Here is an 18,569-nt window from a genome sequence, read left to right on the forward strand (position 1 = left end):
AATAAACAAGAAAAGTAGAATATTTTTCTGTGTCTGTAATTATTTGTCTTAAAGATCTGTGCTCTTTTTGTGTGTGTGTGTGTGTGTGTGTGTGTGTGTGTGTGTGTGTGTGTGTGTGTGGTAAATGAGAAAGGTGGAGAGTACAGACATTTTTTTTTCCTGAAGCTAATCATTTTATTTTATGGATCTAAAAATGGTATTTGTAGCAAAACAAATTTCCAGAGGATTTATATATATATATATATGTAAAAACATCTTTAGATGCACAACACACCTTCAAACACTAATATCGTATGCTGACTTTATCACAGGGAGAGTATAAAATCAGTTTCTTTTGGTGTAGGGATTTGAAAAAATCCCTCCATTCTGTAGCTGTATTCATTTGACTCTGTCTTTGTCTGTTTTCATTTCCCCGTCGGCCTATCCAGCATTTCATTAGTCCTCAGTGCCAATACCACATTGTCTTAGATCCTGTCACGGCTTTGCCTTAAGCTAATACCCTCATCTTGCTCTCTCTCTCTGTGTACATCTCGTTCCCATTCTCCACTATCATACCTCGACCCATACTTAGACTAATCTCCATCCTTTTTTCTTTCCCCTTTTTAAATTTCATTTCTTCTTGCCCTTTTGAGGTGCAGGCTCAGGGTTCTTCCCCTCAGCCAGGGCTAGCTGTTTCTTAAGGTCCAACAGTTTGGCCACCTCTGCTGTGATCACGGCCTTCTCTGCTTTCTGGGCTTTGAGTGCTCGGACCTTCTCCCCCTGTGATGAGTAAAATTAAACAGTTGTTGAGAATTTCAGAATGAAATCACAAAAGCAACGATTTGTAGTTTTGCAATTGTGCGTTTTCGTCTGCACAAAGACGCCGCCTAAACGAATTTCCAAATATTTAACGGCAACAATCATGACTGAAAGTATCTTGTAATATTTGAAAAAAAAAAAAAATTCTATTACAATTTTTTTTTTTAAATCTACAAATTAGAAAATAATTTTCAAAAACGGAAATAGTCGATTTTATACTTAACGGATAAATTCAGCGCGTGCAACAACTGCTTTGTTGTACGTGCGTTACTTCCAGAATGTTAGACATTTTTTGTCCTTTTGCGGAAAATACAGTACGCTTTGTTATCCAGTTATCAAAAAATGAATTAAGAATAAAACAGTACATTCCATTTTTATTTCAAATTATTCAAAAATATTGATTACAATGCCGGGTAACATGGAAGAACCGCATTGGCTTTTCTTAGATCAGCAGCGCATTTAAGGATCTCACCTGCTCCGCCACAGCCTGGGTGAGCTGCTTGGCTTTCTCCGGGTCCACTTGGTTCACCGTCCCCACCTCAACAGCTGCAGCAGGAGCTGGCACAGCAGCAGACTGAGCGCTGGCAGCGTTACGAACTGGTGTCTGAAGGTGGAAACGGAGAGAAGATGTTTGAATCGAAGGCATTTTGAGGATTATTTCTACACAGTAATTACTTCATTTCAGACAACACCACTCATCACTCAAAATGCAAGTGGGATTGTATGAGTCAATGAATGGACAATGAATCACACGAGATGATGAGTAAAAATACAAAATTTGAGGATGTTAAATTAGCAGCTAGTGTTAGTGAAGGCATGCGGTATATGAGCGCTGACACTCCAGAACAACTGTGGACTGACTCTTCACAAACAAATACCACTCAATACCTTCTTCTTAGGTGGTTCATCTTCAGGCTAGAGGCAAGAGGGTTTAGAGAGGGATTATTTTTTATCTATATGACTGATGCTTAATACATAATTTAAACATTTGCGGTGTGTTTGCGCTATATCGTGTTTTAAAAAGCGGGCAGCTCAATTAAGTACAAATTCTTTTTCATGACAGTCTCACAGATACCAGTGAACAGATATAGTTTATCAATTCTTTCTTATTTCATTATTCATAAATATGGTGAACCTATATTACTACAAGACCCGAATGAGCTCATGCACAGACCATTAGGTACCATAAACATCAAATACCTGCTGTCCACCAAATTTCTTCTTCAAAGCTTCAATCTGATCCGCCTCCAGTTTCTGGAATAACGGACTGACCTGGGAAAAACGAGTTGGCAGAGGCAATAAAAAGGTAAAAATTGAAAATATATGCAGGAATTTTCAAAAGTTTGCAATCGTCAATCCAGCCTAAGGCCAGTATATCTGAAAATTTAACCTGGAGGCTCTGTGCTCATCTGTGAACAAAGAGGATTATGCAAGTAAGTAAGTACATAACTATGTATGAGAAATCTGCAGCGTTTCCGTGATGCCTACCACCACACGCTGAATAACGTTACACTTCAAACAAATGAGAATATTTGTGTACACATAAGCTCTAACATACGATTGATGTAGCGTCCAGATACTTATCCGTAAATCATTATAGCAGTAGTGTTGGACTCGAGCCTTGTTAGGCACAAACAAATCACCACAATTATACCTGAAGGGACAAGTGGCCTGAGAGAAACTTGCTGCTTGCTCGAAGGCTGAGGCCTCCAAACACAGCCTAGGCTATTATTCTTTATTATTCTATTGTTCTGTTCAGTTGACACACTGTTGCATCCTCATTGTATCACCCAGCATTAACAGATACATTCCTGTGTCTACACATGTACAACGTGTGTGTAATACGTGTCGGGGTTGTACTCACTGCGCCAATCCGGTGGCCGGCACTCAGGGAACATACAAAGGTGCCATTGCCTTCTAACATGGTGTTGATGCAAGATGGAGGGGCGTTGAGTTGATCCCTGATTGTTTGGCTGACCGCTGGCATATACGGGAAGAGCATCACCGACAGCAAGCACGCAATATTCACAGACACACCAGTCACCGTGCCTGCACGCTGCCTGCAAAGAGCGGATAAGTTAGTCGGAAACAACATGAATCTATAGGTCAAAATGGACAAATTAGATCTTAAATACCTTTTTTCTATGACAAATTCAATTTAAGACATTTAGTCTGAGATAAATCAAATTAATTTCTCCTTTAAACAGAGATGTTTGTTATTAAAAAACCCACAATTATCAAGCCATTTTCCAGTCTCTAATATAAAATAAAAATTTACAATGTCGAGTCACAACTAATAAAATCTAACACAAATCCAGGCCCAGGCCTCACCTTTCTGAATCTCCTCCCTTGATCTTCTTCCAGGGTTCATTGACCTGAATATACTGATTGCCGTGACGAGAGATATTCAGGATGTGTTTCAGCGCATCGCGGATTCTGTGAAATATTTCACATCGATCATTAAGAGCGCAACAATGACAGCAGGACGATTTTCATCAATACTCGAGTCCCACAGTCTACTCACATAAAGTTTCAGCTTGTGATATAATTGACAATTTAACTAGTAATTCAGAAAATTATTTGATAATTTATTTGTTAATTTTTGAGTTTTTAAATCATTGTGTAAAAGAAATTCAAGACAACAGCAGCTCTAGAAAGGTCATTTTAATTAAGCTGGCATGTTTCTGACTAAATGCTAACATCAGCCCACTGCTGTTGCTTGTCACTAGTATGTGATTCTTACTTGATTTTGTCCATGAGCTGGATGTACTGCTGCAGCTCCCAGCTCACCAGAGCCAGAAGCTTCTTATCTTCCTCCTGTAGCTCCATCACAGGCACACAGCCCTCAAAGAACTTGGTGACAAACATGCCGGCTCTGGAGAAGAAAGCGAGAGGAGGTTTTTTACAAAGCAGATAAACAACAGGGTCAGAGAAAAATGCTGGAATGAAGAGAGACAAAGCGAGAGAATCGGGGAGGGAGTGTGAGAGCAAAACGAGGGAAGGGCAGGTTGCTAGACTTGCTAATTGTTTATAAATTATAGATTTTGTTGCCATATGTAACTGCAGTGCTCTCCTTATTTTAACCAACACAACAGTGCACTGCGTGGAGTCGCTTCTCAGTTCCTTGTTTGCTTCTAAACTGTAGCTGTGTCTGGAACATGTCATTTTTGATATGAGTCTTATGTGCGCATCAGGAGGACGTTCGTGGTGAGAAAGTTTTTGTCATGGCTGATGCAACACACTGTTCTATATTTTACACGTCTCTCAGCCTCTGAGGAAGGTCTGCGAGACCAAAATGCTTTGACAAGAATGTCAAATTTACAATGAACTGAGATTCTGATGTGTGAACATAAACTTCGTGTGTCCTTTTGTTTGTTTTAGCCTTCTAATTAGTGAAACTGACATTCCCTGAGGTTTTTCATTCAGGGGGAATAAAGAACAATATCATTACTGGTAAAATGAGTGAGTCTACAGCAGTATTTTTGCTAGTAAATATGGGCATTTAGCCATATTTGTTTTGTTAATTGTCATCAAAATATTTTTTAATAAACAGCATTTAGATGGTACAAAGTCTTCTATAAATCTGTATGTGTGTCTAAGATGGACACACTGTCACTAATGATGTTGTGATTCAGGGATTGGATCCAGGCAAGGACAGAACTTCTTTTCTGAAGCAGAACACTTGCTCCTCCAACACCTTAGGCTGGTTGCAATCTACAAGATATTTTTGAACCAATTAGGGATCAGCATTGCTGCCCGAGACCAATTTTGAAGATCAAGGTACTTTGGGAAAAAAAAAGCTGCTGAGAAAAATCTTTGATGTGGGATTTAACCCTGATCTTTTAAAAATCATTTGAGGCGATGTAATTGGGGCTAAATTACGCCATCCCAAACAAATTTGGAAAACTAGGGTGAATCTCTTGTAATAGTTAAAGTACAACAATCTGAAAAGTTAGTTGTTAATTGGACTGGATGACAGTTTTATTGCATATTTACTTTCTGAGTGAAACTTCTGCAGAGACTGTGAGCAACTTGAGGATGTAGACTGCCCCATTTTTTATTTTGCTAGTGGCTGAGATGAACTAATAACATTATAGGAGACAGCTTAAAAAACCCCAGAAAAACAAGTATTTGTATGTAATACCCTAACACGAGACTAGTTCGAGTTTGTTAGGTTTACTGACCATTTTCAGATTCTGAAATTTGTCTAAAGTAAATTTTATTTGTAAAACATGAAAAAAGAACAGGAAGTCCCTTTAAAACATATTGCCTTTTACCAACCTGTTGATGAAATTGCCCAGGTTGTTGAGCAGTTCAGAGTTGTTCTTCAGAGCCATGTCTGCCCAAGAGAAAGCTGAATCCTGTCCCTCTGGACGCACATACAGGAGGTAGAATCTCCACACATCAGAAGGGATACCGGTGTCCTTCGCCATGTCTCCAAACACACCCACACCACGGCTCTTGGAGAACTTTGTGTCCTCATAATTCAGATATTCTGAGTGAAAGTTACAGCATAGGTTACTGTCAAAGCCCAAACCTTTGACCAAAATGCATAATTACCCATCCAGTAACACTGCACCCATGTTTCATTCATGTGATTTTATAACAACTTCAAGCATCTGCTGAGAAAGCCAAAATCACATAAATACTTAATCAGCCGGCGAAATCGGTCAGTTATAATAAGTGCTTACCTGTGGCAATGAGGTGGTTGACAAGAGTGTAGTTGTCCTGGGCTCCCAGTAGAGAGCAGGGGAACACCACACTGTGAAAAGGCACATTGTCTTTGGCCATGAAGTTGTACAGCTCCACCTGGCGGCAAAGAAAATACAGTGCACTGTGAGGGTGACATCATATTAGATCATCATGAGATCATCCAGTTCAAAGAGGACTTATCTGCTATCCCCAATCCCCCTCTCTGCCTCTCTCTCTCTCCTTCTGCAAATACAGAGCATCACACACTCATAAAAGGGGATCAATCCCGGGGTTTTAGATGGAGAGATGAGCCAGTGAGTGAAGAAGATAGTGATGCTTATGTGAGCAAATGCCTGACTTTGATTAGCTATCAGATTTTAGGTCCATTGAGCAGACATGTAAATGAAGAAGCTAACTGAAGAGTACTTACTTCCCGCTTGTCACGTGATATGTATTAAACTGTGTGTACTGTTAAAATAAACTCAAATGTACAGAGAAAATGTCAAATGGTTCCTCCTTTTTTTTTTTAAACTATAACACAAAGAGCGATCCTCAAATAAAAATCATCTAGAAAACTATATTAAGACTGAACATGTTGTGCATTACATCTCATAGGGCAAATCTTGATCAGCCGTATATATCCTTCACCACAATGTCTTGTGTACAAATTATAGCCGTGGGGGTAAAACTAAATGCTAATGTCTTTCTCTGTTGCACATCAGAGTTATATGGAGCTAGGAAATACACCACGTTCTAATGAAAAAGACCAGATGGGGGAGTAAAAAAAGCTATTAGATCCATTCACTGTGGAAAAGGGGACAAAAATCTGTGCCAAGCTTGTGCATCAGTACTCTCTACGGCTCATGAATTTTGACATTTGTTGGGGTTTGGGCTAGGGGGGTGGTACCTGATGGGGATTCTTCCACCACTTTTCCCATTCGCTGGTGTAGTTGGCAGTAATGGACAGATAACCAATGGGGGCATCAAACCACACGTAGAACACCTACAAAGACAGAAAGCAAGAACTAAATGATAAAAGGCAAAATTTTATGTTTTGTTACAGAAACTAATAATGATGACAAAAGGAAAAGTAGAAAAAAATTGAAAGAATGAATTCTAAGGATGCACAGAGACCTGATCAGAAATGGCATGCTTGGAGTGTTAGTGTGCAAGAAAAAAAAAAGTTCCAGAAGTGTGTGCTAAAAGTTATTAACATGTTTTGATAAGCCAAACCTAAAGAAATATGATATTATATATTGATATTATGTATTATATGTCAGTTACTGCAGCTTTTGCGACGAGGTTATGAAGCACAAAGTCATTTCAGTTGTTAAAAACATGACTTTAGATATGAAGTCAAAGAGAAAAAAATAAGTACATTTTTAAAGTCTGCAGAAATACCAAACTGAAAATCAAGAAAATGAGATCTGTGATGTAACCATTTCCTTTTAAATAAAAGCAGACCTTTTCTTTAAAGTCAGCGTGAGGTACTGGTGTTCCCCACTTCAGGTCTCTGGTGATGCAGCGAGGTTTGAGTCCATCTCTTAGCCAGGAGCGAGTGATCTGTTTGGCATTTGCTGTCCAATCTCCTGTGCTGGTTGACTTCTCCAGCCACTGCTCCAACTGACTTTCCAGCTGCATAGGAGAAAGAGGAGAATGAAAATGCTGAAAAAATACACCCAGTGTCTTAACTCTAAAGCACAGCTTTTGAAAGACTAAAGCTGTTTATATAATAACATTACCGCAGGGATAACTGCCTTCCACAAGCTGTCTTTCAATGATACCTTAAACTTACTAAACTGGATTACTTTGCCTCCATCCCTGTGACCAAAGAAGCACTGTATGAACTGAGAATGGACGGCTCAGGGCATTCAATGAAGTGTGAAAAACATACCTTTGGCAGGTCCAGGAAAAGATGCTTAGAGGAGCGGATGACTGGAGTCTGCCTACAGACCTTACATTGAGGTTCCTGGAAGAGATCATGGCCAACACCGATAATCATTGATTACAGCAACATTTGACAAGAATTTTTACTCTGAATTTACCAATTGAATGTATATTTACTTATTCATGAAAACAAATATAATTTTAAGAGTGTGAACACAGCAGTACATTAACATCTTCTAGATTCACAGTTCTCTACTACACGGGAGAATAAATAAATTTAAATATTGTAACAGAGGCATAATATGCATTCTCCAGCAGCAATCTATAAAGCCCAGAAACACAAGTGATGCATATTGGCATATTTTAGAACTAGTATTACCGTAGACCCCATTCCTGAAGTACTAAGAGAGTTTTCCATTAATATTTATATTTTCTGAAAAAAGGAACAAAACCAATAACCATACCTGCAGGACTCGCCATTTTTAATATTTTATGCGCTTTTTAAAACTACATAAAAGCTTTAAACCTAAACTAAAAACCTTTTTCATTCATACCAGCAATGAGTAAAAACAAAAGAAAACCAGAAACAGTGTACATCGTTATATCATATTTTTAGTTATTCCCAACACCATATCGCACAAAACCTCAGCGATAAACTTATTCAAATAAATGCAAACTCTGACTATAAAATGACAAAAATTACTGTATCAATCTGTTAAAAGTTTTTGCAAAAACATATATCTATAAATATAAATGTGAGGCTTCTTAGGTGCTGTAAGAACTATGACATTTATAATGCCCATATACCAGTATCATTTCCAAATGTTGCCAATATGAACAAAGCCAGTAGAATTTTTAAATAGTTTTAAAGATAAAAGACATTTTATGAAAGTTTGACTTTCTTTGACCTTAAAGTATTGTGATATTTAGATATTTAGACTCATACAGTCAATCTGCAGCAAAGCTGAAATTCGCAAATACTTGAGACCCCCTCCCAAAAAAATATAACTGCCTATTTTAATAGTTCAAACACCAGATAGAACTTAAACTATCACTTTGAAAAAAATAATAAAAAAATAATTTAGTCATAAAAATAAAGTGAAAATAATTAGTGAATGTTTTAGATATGGTCTTCGAAAAAGTTTTTTTTTTTAAATCTGCGAGTGGACACATTTTCCACCAATAATTTGAAGTTACATTCCACAGAAAAATCTTGTAAGATCAAAGTTTCTAAGTTACACTTTATTTGTTGTCAATTTTTGAAAAATAAATAATTGAAAACCTAGAAAAAACTTAGTGGACGTAAAGTAAATTTTAATGGATTGCTAACATGACCCCACTCTACACCCCTACAAAGCCTTCTTAGACCACACTCAAAAATGTTCAAGCTTTCGTGTTCACAGACAGAATCCCACACACACAAACACTACCAGAAACAAAAAACATAGTCATTACAATTACTGCCTACATGTGAGTTTTCAAGCATTTTCTCCCACCACAATTCTCTCTATAGTCATCAATAGTTATGATGACTATAGAGACTACAATGATATGAGATGTACAGGCTGCTCTTCCACACTCACCCTGAGGTCCACAGCATTGATGAGTCGCCCACACTTGTCACACTGGTCACCACGAGCTTCAGGGTAACTGCAGTGTGGACAGATACCTTCTACAAAGCGGTCAGCCAGGAATCGCTGACAGTTTTCACAGCGTAGCTGCTCCACAGTGTCTTCTATTAGGAAATCACGCTCATGAAGTCGCCAGAAAATATCTTGAGCTATCCTGAAAGATTAACAGAGGAACACGGTGGTTAAAAGATACTTTTGGATTATAGACAATGACCTGTGTTAGATACAGTGATACAGTCTTATCTTGGGATCATTTATTAAAGCCTGATCACAGTTTGGGGAGTTTCTCTTGCCATCATGGATCAATGCTGCTCTTTTATGTTGGTTAAAAATGGACGTAAACTTTCTCAGCAAGAATGCCCCCCCCCAAAAAAAACATAAGAGAAAAAGAGAAAATCAAGAGAAGATGGTTGGTTGGTGCTATTGAGTGATAAGAAAAAGATGAAACAAAAAAGAATTAAAATGAAAAAAATCAAACAAACAAACAAAAGAACGACGATTCAGCTGTGGGCTAGTAAATGTAAAATCTAAGGCCTAACCTCCTTTTAATGGATCAAGTCAAAAGCCTTTAATCTGTGGGCTGTTTATTTCTCAAAGCACACTGCACTGGTGCATGGTGTTTGATGTCTTTTATTTTGTACTTTATCAAAGCTAAGGTCCCAAAACAAGAGTTTTTATCTTTGTAGTCCTTGTCAGTGTGCAATAACTAGAATTTAGGACTAATCTTTCATGAAGAAAAGGCCATGCGTCAGAGGTGTGACTCAGAGACCCCACGATACGATGTTACCACAACATGATATTACTGCAAATGTGGGCATTTTGCGATATGCTGAGTACTGGAATAACAGTTACTATGATTTTTATCCATTTTTAAGTGCAATTTATGTCCTCATAGTTAAACTTTGTCAATATCTGTTTTATCTAATAGATACAAAGTTAAAGTCATCTTTCTTTGGTAATGTTTTTGCTACAAAACGTTTTAAGCCTTGTCACTAAAACCTCTTATGGCAATCTTATGTTGCCATAAGAGTCAGTCTGCTACCAGTCTCCAGTTGAATCTAATCGAGCTGTCAGTTACATACAACCGGTTTCTGATTACTCAGCAATTAACTTAGAAAAACTGTCAAAAAGAAAAAAAAAAAAAAGAAAAAAGAAATCACCACCCATGAGAGCCACCCAGCCTTTCACAAATGTTTCTATCAGCATTCTGCATGACTAGCTGCTGAGTTTTATACACCTGTAGCCATGGAAGTGTTTGGAAACACTCGAATTCAATGATTTGGATGGGTGAGTGAATGCTTTTGGCAAAATAAGATATAACTCAGCATTTCTGTAATTATTTAAATACATAGGAAAAGAAATAAGTCGTGTTGTTAGTAGAGATGGACCAATCCGATATTACGTATCGGTATCGGTCCGATACTGACGTAAATTACTGGATCGGATATCGGAGGGAAATAAAAAATGTAATCCGATCCATTAAATATCAAAAAAGCACCTCAAAAAACTTGCGACATGGCGTAACTCTGCTCATAACCGTAGCACGTCGGAGCAGTATGCCTCACGTGATAGAGCGGCTGTGTGTATTTGTAGCCTCTAACAATCCGGCATTTCATCTCAGAGGAAGTTATCCCAGAGAGAAGTAAAGCAAGTGTGTAAGTTAATCTCTGACTGTTTGTAAAGCATTCCAGCGTTAAGCTTAACAACCGATATATGGAGCGACTGCCTCTTCTCTCTCTCCCCCTCTGCTGTTGCTGCTTCAATCATGAAACTGATCAATGATCAGCTGATCGGCTTTTCTGTCACGAGTCCGTCTCTTGTTTGTTTATCGCCCACTTCGTGCCAGAAAGAGGAAACCAGCAGCTGAACAACAGCAGCATGTTTAAGCTTGATAAGCTGTTGTTAGAATTTATTTAATATTACTTTCTACACCAGGATCCTTTTCTACGTAGCTGACGTAACTGTGCAGGGGCGTATCTAGCAAAGTTTAGCCAGGGGGGCCGATAGGGCATTAACAGGGAAAAGGGGGGCACGAAGACATACTTTTCTTTCTTATTCTCATTTAAAATGTCTAGCTTTTAATAAATAATTATCCGAATCTTACACCCAAAGTTTTAATCTGATGTAAAATGTATAGAAGTCCATTACTGTATATAGTAACTATTAAGTCTAATATACCCTAGTAAGCTATATTACTTTTTCCTTTGGGAAGGTACCATCTGTGCAGTCTGCAATTCTGTTGAAGAAAGATGTTGAATCTATTTAATTATTCTTGAAAAATAATTGATTTCTGTGCTTTTTTTTTTTCTTTTTCTTTTTCACACTGCATCAAATTAAAGTTGATTACGTCAATTAAGCATCACAAGGTGGAGGGTTGGGGGTGGTTCCCTATTTTTTTTTTTTTTTTGCTGGGAGTTTTAGAGGATGGAGCAGGTTTAAGTTTATTAGATTGATCAGTATTGCTGAACTATGAAATATTTTGGGTGCAGTGTATTTTTTGCATACAGGTATAACAGAATAGCTTTAGTGTTTTGTTTTTAACTTGAGTATGAACTTATACAAAAAGCAGCAAGATATTAACAAAACAGTTTTATTGATTAAAAAACACACTATATCGGATTCATATCGGTATCAGCAGATATCCAAATTTATGATATCGGTATCGGACATAAAAAAGTGGTATCGTGCCATCTCTAGTTGTTAGTGCTTTTAGGAGGCTAGACAGAGGGACAGGGGGCGAATGGAGAAAATGGTCTGGGGTGGACTTGAATTTAGTCCCTCTGCAGAACCTTTGATTCATGAGTCGCCAGGTCAACGTATATTTCCACCCTTTACAGACATTTCTAATTACAGAATTCAGTAAAGCCTTGGAAAGTAGGCAGTAGTAACCTACATTCAAAAGCCATGCTCTATAATCTCTGAGATTAAGAGAAGTACAGTTTATGGTTCATTTATGGCTTGACTTCCACTACTGGTATGTAGGGCAAGATTATACTAATCCGATGTTATATAATTTTATAGTATACAGAAACACTAACGTTTCCATTCATCAGACCCACATCCAACCTGTCAGGACTCTGGTCAAAAAAACCATGATCTTATAGTCTGCTGGCTTCTCTGTTTAAAGATACCCATGTTTTTTGAAAGAACAACCTTGTCTTCAATTACCAATTTAAGAATAGACTCATTTGTTCTCACCCATGTCCTTGGACAGGCCCTCTCACTTACTCTGTCTGCTTCTCGGTGGTGGTTCTGCCAAAATAGTCAAAGTCAATCTGGAACCATTTGTAGATGCTGGAGTGAACAGCGTGGTACTTGTCACAGATCTGTTGGGGTGTCAGGCCCTCCTCTCTGGCCTTGTTCTCTGTAGCAGTGCCATACTCATCTGTGCCACACACAAACAACATATTCCAGCCTCGTAGGCGGCCATACCTAGGAGAAGCAGATGGAGTAAGGTGTAGAAGAGTTATGACTCAAAGGTGATGAGTGAAAAAACATAGAACAAGCATACATAGGCCTTTCCATTACACATGTACAAGGATGTCTGTGTATTCAGGTACTGTTTGTAAAGTTTGCATTTGCTGAAAGGAACAATGATTGTTTTGTCAACAGATTCCAAAATGTAATTCCTACCTGGAGAAGACATCAGCACTGAGGACACAGCCAATAATGTTACCCAGGTGGGGGACATTGTTGACATAGGGCAAGGCACTGGTCACCAGGACATTTCGCTTGTCCTCCTGAGGCAAACTAGCGGAAAAAAAAAAGAACTGAATTTTAGCTGGCCTTAACAGTATACGTGTGTGTGAAATGATGGTGCCTTTAATAACTTACATGGGGTGTTGCTTTTTTGTAGCTGGAGGGCAAGTGTTCAAACCCTTACTCCAAGTGAGAGCTGCTGCTTCCATCTCCTCCTCTGAAACAACACGCTCGCCTCCTTCTTCCTAATCAAACCGGGAAATAAAGACAATCATTATCCGCTACATATTCTCCGCTATTATAGCATGATCTGCTATCCACACATTCAGTGGCTTCCTCTAAATGTGTGTTCTAACATTTGCTCTTAAATCTAACTGACACTTTTAAAATACTGTGCTTTTAAAGAGTATAAACGATGTTTGTGGTAGTGCATGCGTCTATAGGTTAATGAAAACCAACAATGTTTTCCTAGAAACCTAATGTGTTGTTTGGAAGTAAGGCACTGAATCTATGCCCCTCAGTAAGAACACATTCAGTCTAATAGTTGATGATATACTGTAGCAGGTACCTCAGCAGAGTTGCTATTGCATGGCTGTGTCTCTCTGCACTGGCTGCTCTGAGGAGCAGGCTGCCTCTGCATATAGCTTTTCATGCCCTGCAGTCCTTTTCCCTGTAGCACTTTCTGAGCAGCAGACTGACAAGCGTTCATAGCAGCCACACGGTCAAACCAAGCCTTCAAAGACTTGTGTTCACCTGAAAAGAGATCAGGAGATGGAAGGTGAAATTTTGTAAAATACATGAAAAAGAGAAATCAGAAATTAAACATTCAAAGATGAAATTGAATGAAAAAGTAAGTTAAATAAAGCAAAGCAAAAGGGAAATAGCCAGCAATACATGTCAAATAATAATGGATTTTAAAATGCATTCATATTTACCCAGTGTTAGTGAAGAATCAGATAAAACAGGAAAGAATCCGGCCCACAAAACAAGATCAGCAGCTGAAACAGAATCCTGAAACACAGCACAGTTAATTCAACATTAGTTTAAAGCAGTTGCTAAATAAATACTGTTTCTGAATTAACAATGTTTTGAAATCCCCAAGCAAAAGAGAAGAGGGATTCATCTTTGCACCTGCAACTTTCTATATAGAGAATAATCATGAATACTTACAGCTTTTATGTGCTTGCATCTCACTAAAAAAGTACTACACCTACAGCTAAGACTTCCTTGCTGTGTGCACTTACAGCACTTTTTCTTTAGTTTTATAGAAAAATGTTGCCAGAGGAGCCAGATCGCGCCCAATGGAGTTGCTCAGTCAAGCTCAGATAAACTTTAAAAGAGATATTTTGAACTTTTGACTTACTGACTTCTATCAAGTATATATTTTATAGATTGAAAAAGCCTGAAAATGTGTTTTCTTTATTTTCTAAATGTAGTCACACAATAGACTTTTCAGGCATAGCATTATGACCTCCTGCCTAATATTGTGTTGGTCTCTCTTTTGCTACCAAAGCAGCCCTGACCAATTGAGGCACAGACTCTTAGAGCCCTGAAGGTGTGCTGTGGTATCTGGTACCAAGATGTTAGCAACAAAACCTTTAGGTCCTGTAAGTTGCGAGGTAGGACATCCCTGGGTTGGACTTGTTTGCGCAGCACTTTCCACAGATGCTTGATTGGATTGAGATCTGGGGAATCTGGAGGCCAAGTCAACACCTCAATCTCGTTGCTGTGTGAACCACTGTTTCCCTGTAGCAGGGCTCATTACTCTGCTGAAAGAGGCCACAGCCATCAGGGAATACCGTTTCCATGAAATGGTGTACATGGTCTGCAGCAATGCTTAGATAGGTGGCACATATCACATGGAGGGCAGGACCCAAGGTTCCCCAGTAGAACATTGCCAAAGCACCACACAGGCAATTCCTCCACCGGCTTGCCTTGGTCCCATAGTGCATCCTGATGCCAGGTGTTCCCCAGCTAAGGGACGCACCCAGCCATCCATGTGATGTAAAAGAATTTATCAGACCAGGCTTTCTTCTATCGCTCTGTGGTCCAGTTCTGATTCTCACATGGCCATTGTTGGTGCTTTTGGTGGTGGATAGGTCAGCATAGGCATCCTGACTGGTCTGCCTCTATGCAGTCCCATATGCAGCAAACTGTGTTGCACGGTGTATTCTGAGACCTTTCAATGAGAACCAGCATTAACTTTTCAGCAATCTGCACTACAGCAGCTTGTTTGTTGGATTGGACCACATGGGCCCGGCTTCACTTCCCACACATATCGTGAGCTTGGGCAGCCCATGACCCTGTTGCTGGTTCACCACTGTTCCTTCCTTGCACCACTTTTGATAGCTACTGACCACTGCAGACAGGAAACCCCACAAGAGCATTTTTCCTGCTTTGAAGACATCAACTTTGAGAACAAAATGCTAACTTGCTTCCTAATATATCCCACCTACTAACAGCTGCCACAATGAAAAGATAATCAGTGTTGTTCACTTTCCCTGTCAGTGGTCATAATGCTATGCCTGACTGGGGTATATAACAGGTAAACATGCACTGACATAGGAAGATACACAGGAGACCATGATACTGTACCCCAGTTAAATAAGGTGTGTTCCTTTTGCTCAAGCTTTGTTCCAAAACGTTTATGGGACCCTGGAGAACCTTGGACACCTCTGAACTCTTCCCCTGCAGCACTGCCATGTGAAGAGCCTGCTGCAATGCAGGCTGCGCAAAAAGGACAAAACAAGATTAATTACAATTTACCAACCAAGTGCGACTGAGGTTAAAGAATTACTTAGACAGACTGCTTAACACTTGTTTCTGTACATTGTTCTTTTGATAGCGTGAGTTTTAATAATTTAGCAGCATGGATTTACATCCGCTTTCCCATGAGGTTTACAGAAGTACAGTAAGAGGATTCTGTACAAGAGAACGTACAAAAGCATGAACTGAAAATTGTTTTAACACAGCAGATTAACACCAAACTAAAAGGTCTGCTTATTTATGTAGAGTATACCTGAAGAACTGTGGCCTCCCATTCCAGCCACTGATCGCAAAGCTCACTGCATTCTTGTCCATTTACTTCAAACAGGTATCTAAGGGATTTAAAACACACAGTAAGAGATAAATTTTATACTTGCTGCTAAAACGGGTAAAGCATAACAGCATAGTTTTGGTTCTATTGACCAAAGCTGACAGCAAGAAAACTTGGGAAATAAAGCCCAAACATACAGATGGGTTGATATTATATTGGACAAAAACACGGTTTTTGTGGTTTAGACTCAGTACATAAACAGAAAGGCAACTAAAGTGCATGATGATAGTATTATTTCTAGAAAAACAACGTCACAAGACCACTCTTTGTGGGGGGTAGTTGTATCATTGTCAAGTCTACAATTAAGAGGCACACTCATAAATGGAAAGATGGTTTACAACACGGTGCAATACACTGGTTACACTCAAGAACATAAAGGCCAAAATTAGACTGAAAAACATCTAAAACAGCTTGGCCAGCTTGCATCAGAATGATTAAAAGAGAAAAGTACAGAGAAGCAAAGGAACAACTCGTGATCTGAAGCATACCCCATCATTGGTCAGACATGGTGGAGGTAACGTTATGGCATTGGTATGTGTGACTCCCAGCAGATCTGGAGAACTAATTTTTATTAATGGTGTGATTGCTGATAGAAATAGTAAAATGAATTCTTAAGTCTAAAAAGTTGCAGCAAATCATAAACAGTTAATCCAAACATTTTGTCAAGCCTGTTGAGGTGAAGCTGATAGTCTGCACTTCATGGCAAGACTTTCATGGCAAGGTCAAGCTGGGTTGCCATCTTTATTTTATTTATTTATTTAAGTTAAAATCCACTATGGTGGTGTACAGAAGCAAAACTACAAACTTTGCATCTTTTTCAAGCAAATTATTGACCTAACGGTACACTACCATTCATAAAGAGCCAAGCAAAAAAGCCTATGTGCAGTTTACTGACCGGCAGATGGCATTGGAACTGAAAAGGTATTGTCCACTGGGCAGGGCCAAAGCTGGCAATGTTGGACGGCTGAGGAAAGGCACCACCCTTTCTGGGAAAATGGAAAAAGAGACAAAACCTTTTAACAAATATTATACTCCTGGACTAGTTGGATTAATATTGTTTATTAAATCTAGGGCGGAAAATGCAGTCACACGTTTTAGTCAGAGCACAGATTTTTAATAGTGGATCACGAATGGTGGTTCTTTATACGGCATTATTACAGCAGACATTTATCTTTTAATGCATTCACCTGAAGTAATGAGCAACATTTTGGATTTAGTATAAAAATACTTTTTAAACTGTGTTTTTTTTTTCACCATCTCTAAGACAGTTTATATGTGAGTGGTCACATGCCAGATGGCTCTTGTTATTCATCTCTGTGAGACGAGATTAGCACACATCTGGGGTTAGGATGAAGCTGAAGTTTATTACTATTTTATTAGAAACTATTTCACAGAATATTAAATTAAAACTTACTGCTAAACTTAATCTAAGCAAGTTTTGCAAAGGGCCAATATCGTCAAGTATAAGTCAGAACTATGAGTCCCAAATACTTTACTAAAACCTCTCTCAACTGTGGAAGGAAGCCGGGGTACCAGGAAAGAACATGTACACTCCACAGCTGCTTTTTCTGTCTGATTTCGGCGTGCTAAAGGTTTTTTGGCTTCGGCTGGCTTCTTGGATTCCTAACAGTGACTTTGTTGGGTGTAGCCAAAACCAACCAAACAGGAATAACAGTGCTGGACATGTATGCCACATCACATTTTGGCACACTTAAGTCTGCCTAGTGTCAGCTTTGGTGAAATATGTCCGTCTCACAGCAACAATAAAGCAATGAATAAAGAAAAACCTGTTTCTCAAAACGTGTTCTACCTGTTGGCTTTTCTAATTCTGAGACTGTGAAATATCCTACAAAACATAATCATACCTAGAATAACCTTACACTGTTTATATATAAATATGTACTTTATTAATAAAAACAACACAGTCTTCTAACTTTATAATGGTAAGCTAATTCAAACAGGCTGTAGCTGTAGCTGCACAGTGGCTAAAAAACAAACAAACACCACGACATGAAGCTGGACAAGCAAACAAGCCTAAAACATGACAAACGAACTGCGATGTCCAGTAAAGGTAATTCTAGCCGCTTCTCAGACGCAGATATTGTTCTCTCCATTCATTGTGACTGACACTGACAGACAGATGCCACCAGAAGAAGGCTGGCTAACCAGCTAGTTCGCTAGTACACAATCACAACCGTTAAAGGACAAATTTAGCTCAAACCTGCATAAAACTTGCATAACGGCTAGCATGTTTTACCAAAATACTGTCGTTATTAGTTGTAATTACACAGAGGAATGCTAACCTCACGAGGTTTTCTTACCATCGTGGTTGACAAACTGGACGCCGCACTGCACTCCCGTCGCTTCTAACGCTGCTAGCGCCTTCAGACAGTGCGGGTTGCCTTCACTTACGAACAGCTTCATTTGTCCGTTGGTAGCCACACAAACTAAATACTGGTTGTTATTTTTTATCACTTTTAAACAAGACAAGCCGCTGCTCAGTTGTAACTTCGCCGGTGAGTGCTGACCACGCTGATGCAAACACTGTCGGCGCCGTTAAAAATGACGGAGATGTAGTTTTAGGAAGTTTAATGCGCCGCTCAGAGAAGCAGTAGTTCGCTGTTTAGATGACTACACCTCCCATAAACCCCTTCAAAAACAGTCATTATAGCAGTAACGTGGTGTGCTTGCGCTTTGTTAGTAGATCAGCATCTCCGGCCGGAGTACGCTGTTCGTGTTGTGCGCTCTCTGACGGGACACGCCAC

At 39.1% G+C, this 18,569-nt stretch overlaps 1 protein-coding gene across 2 annotated transcripts; it reads right to left on the reverse strand.

The window, feature by feature from the left end:
- Positions 1–159: 159 nt before the first annotated feature.
- Positions 160–18,440, reverse strand: mars1 (methionyl-tRNA synthetase 1). 2 transcript variants are annotated; one of them, XM_005456383.4, is made up of 22 exons: positions 18,126–18,440; positions 16,700–16,790; positions 15,727–15,805; positions 15,303–15,434; positions 13,643–13,718; positions 13,276–13,460; positions 12,843–12,952; positions 12,642–12,758; positions 12,237–12,440; positions 8,961–9,162; positions 7,385–7,459; positions 6,955–7,125; positions 6,398–6,493; positions 5,490–5,607; positions 5,080–5,293; positions 3,542–3,673; positions 3,130–3,234; positions 2,663–2,858; positions 1,999–2,070; positions 1,687–1,713; positions 1,271–1,402; positions 160–759 (listed from the first exon to the last, which is right to left on the reverse strand). In XM_005456383.4, exons 1-22 carry the CDS (start codon positions 18,226–18,228, stop codon positions 610–612), a joined length of 2,787 nt encoding a protein of 928 aa, XP_005456440.1. In that variant the 5' UTR covers positions 18,229–18,440; the 3' UTR covers positions 160–609. The 2 variants fall into 2 exon arrangements, with proteins under 2 accessions (XP_005456440.1, XP_003451873.2); XM_003451825.5 differs by lacking the exon at positions 1,687–1,713 and having other exon boundaries at positions 18,126–18,437.
- Between the last annotated feature and the right edge of the window lie 129 nt (positions 18,441–18,569).

Source organism: Oreochromis niloticus, linkage group LG5, assembly GCF_001858045.2.
Source record: "Oreochromis niloticus isolate F11D_XX linkage group LG5, O_niloticus_UMD_NMBU, whole genome shotgun sequence".
NCBI classification, from domain to species: domain Eukaryota; kingdom Metazoa; phylum Chordata; class Actinopteri; order Cichliformes; family Cichlidae; genus Oreochromis; species Oreochromis niloticus.

Bases quoted from the DNA above. Each gene is read 5' to 3' on its own strand.
- mars1 (XM_005456383.4), bottom strand. From the start codon at position 18,228: ATGAAGCTGTTCGTAAGTGAAGGCAACCCGCACTGTCTGAAGGCGCTA. The intron at 3,674-5,079 runs GTTGGTAAAAGG...TTTCTTCTCCAG, and splicing joins CTGGGCAATTTCATCAACAG to AGCCGGCATGTTTGTCACCA. The intron at 1,714-1,998 runs GTATTTGATGTT...TCTTGCCTCTAG, and splicing joins AGAAATTTGGTGGACAGCAG to CCTGAAGATGAACCACCTAA.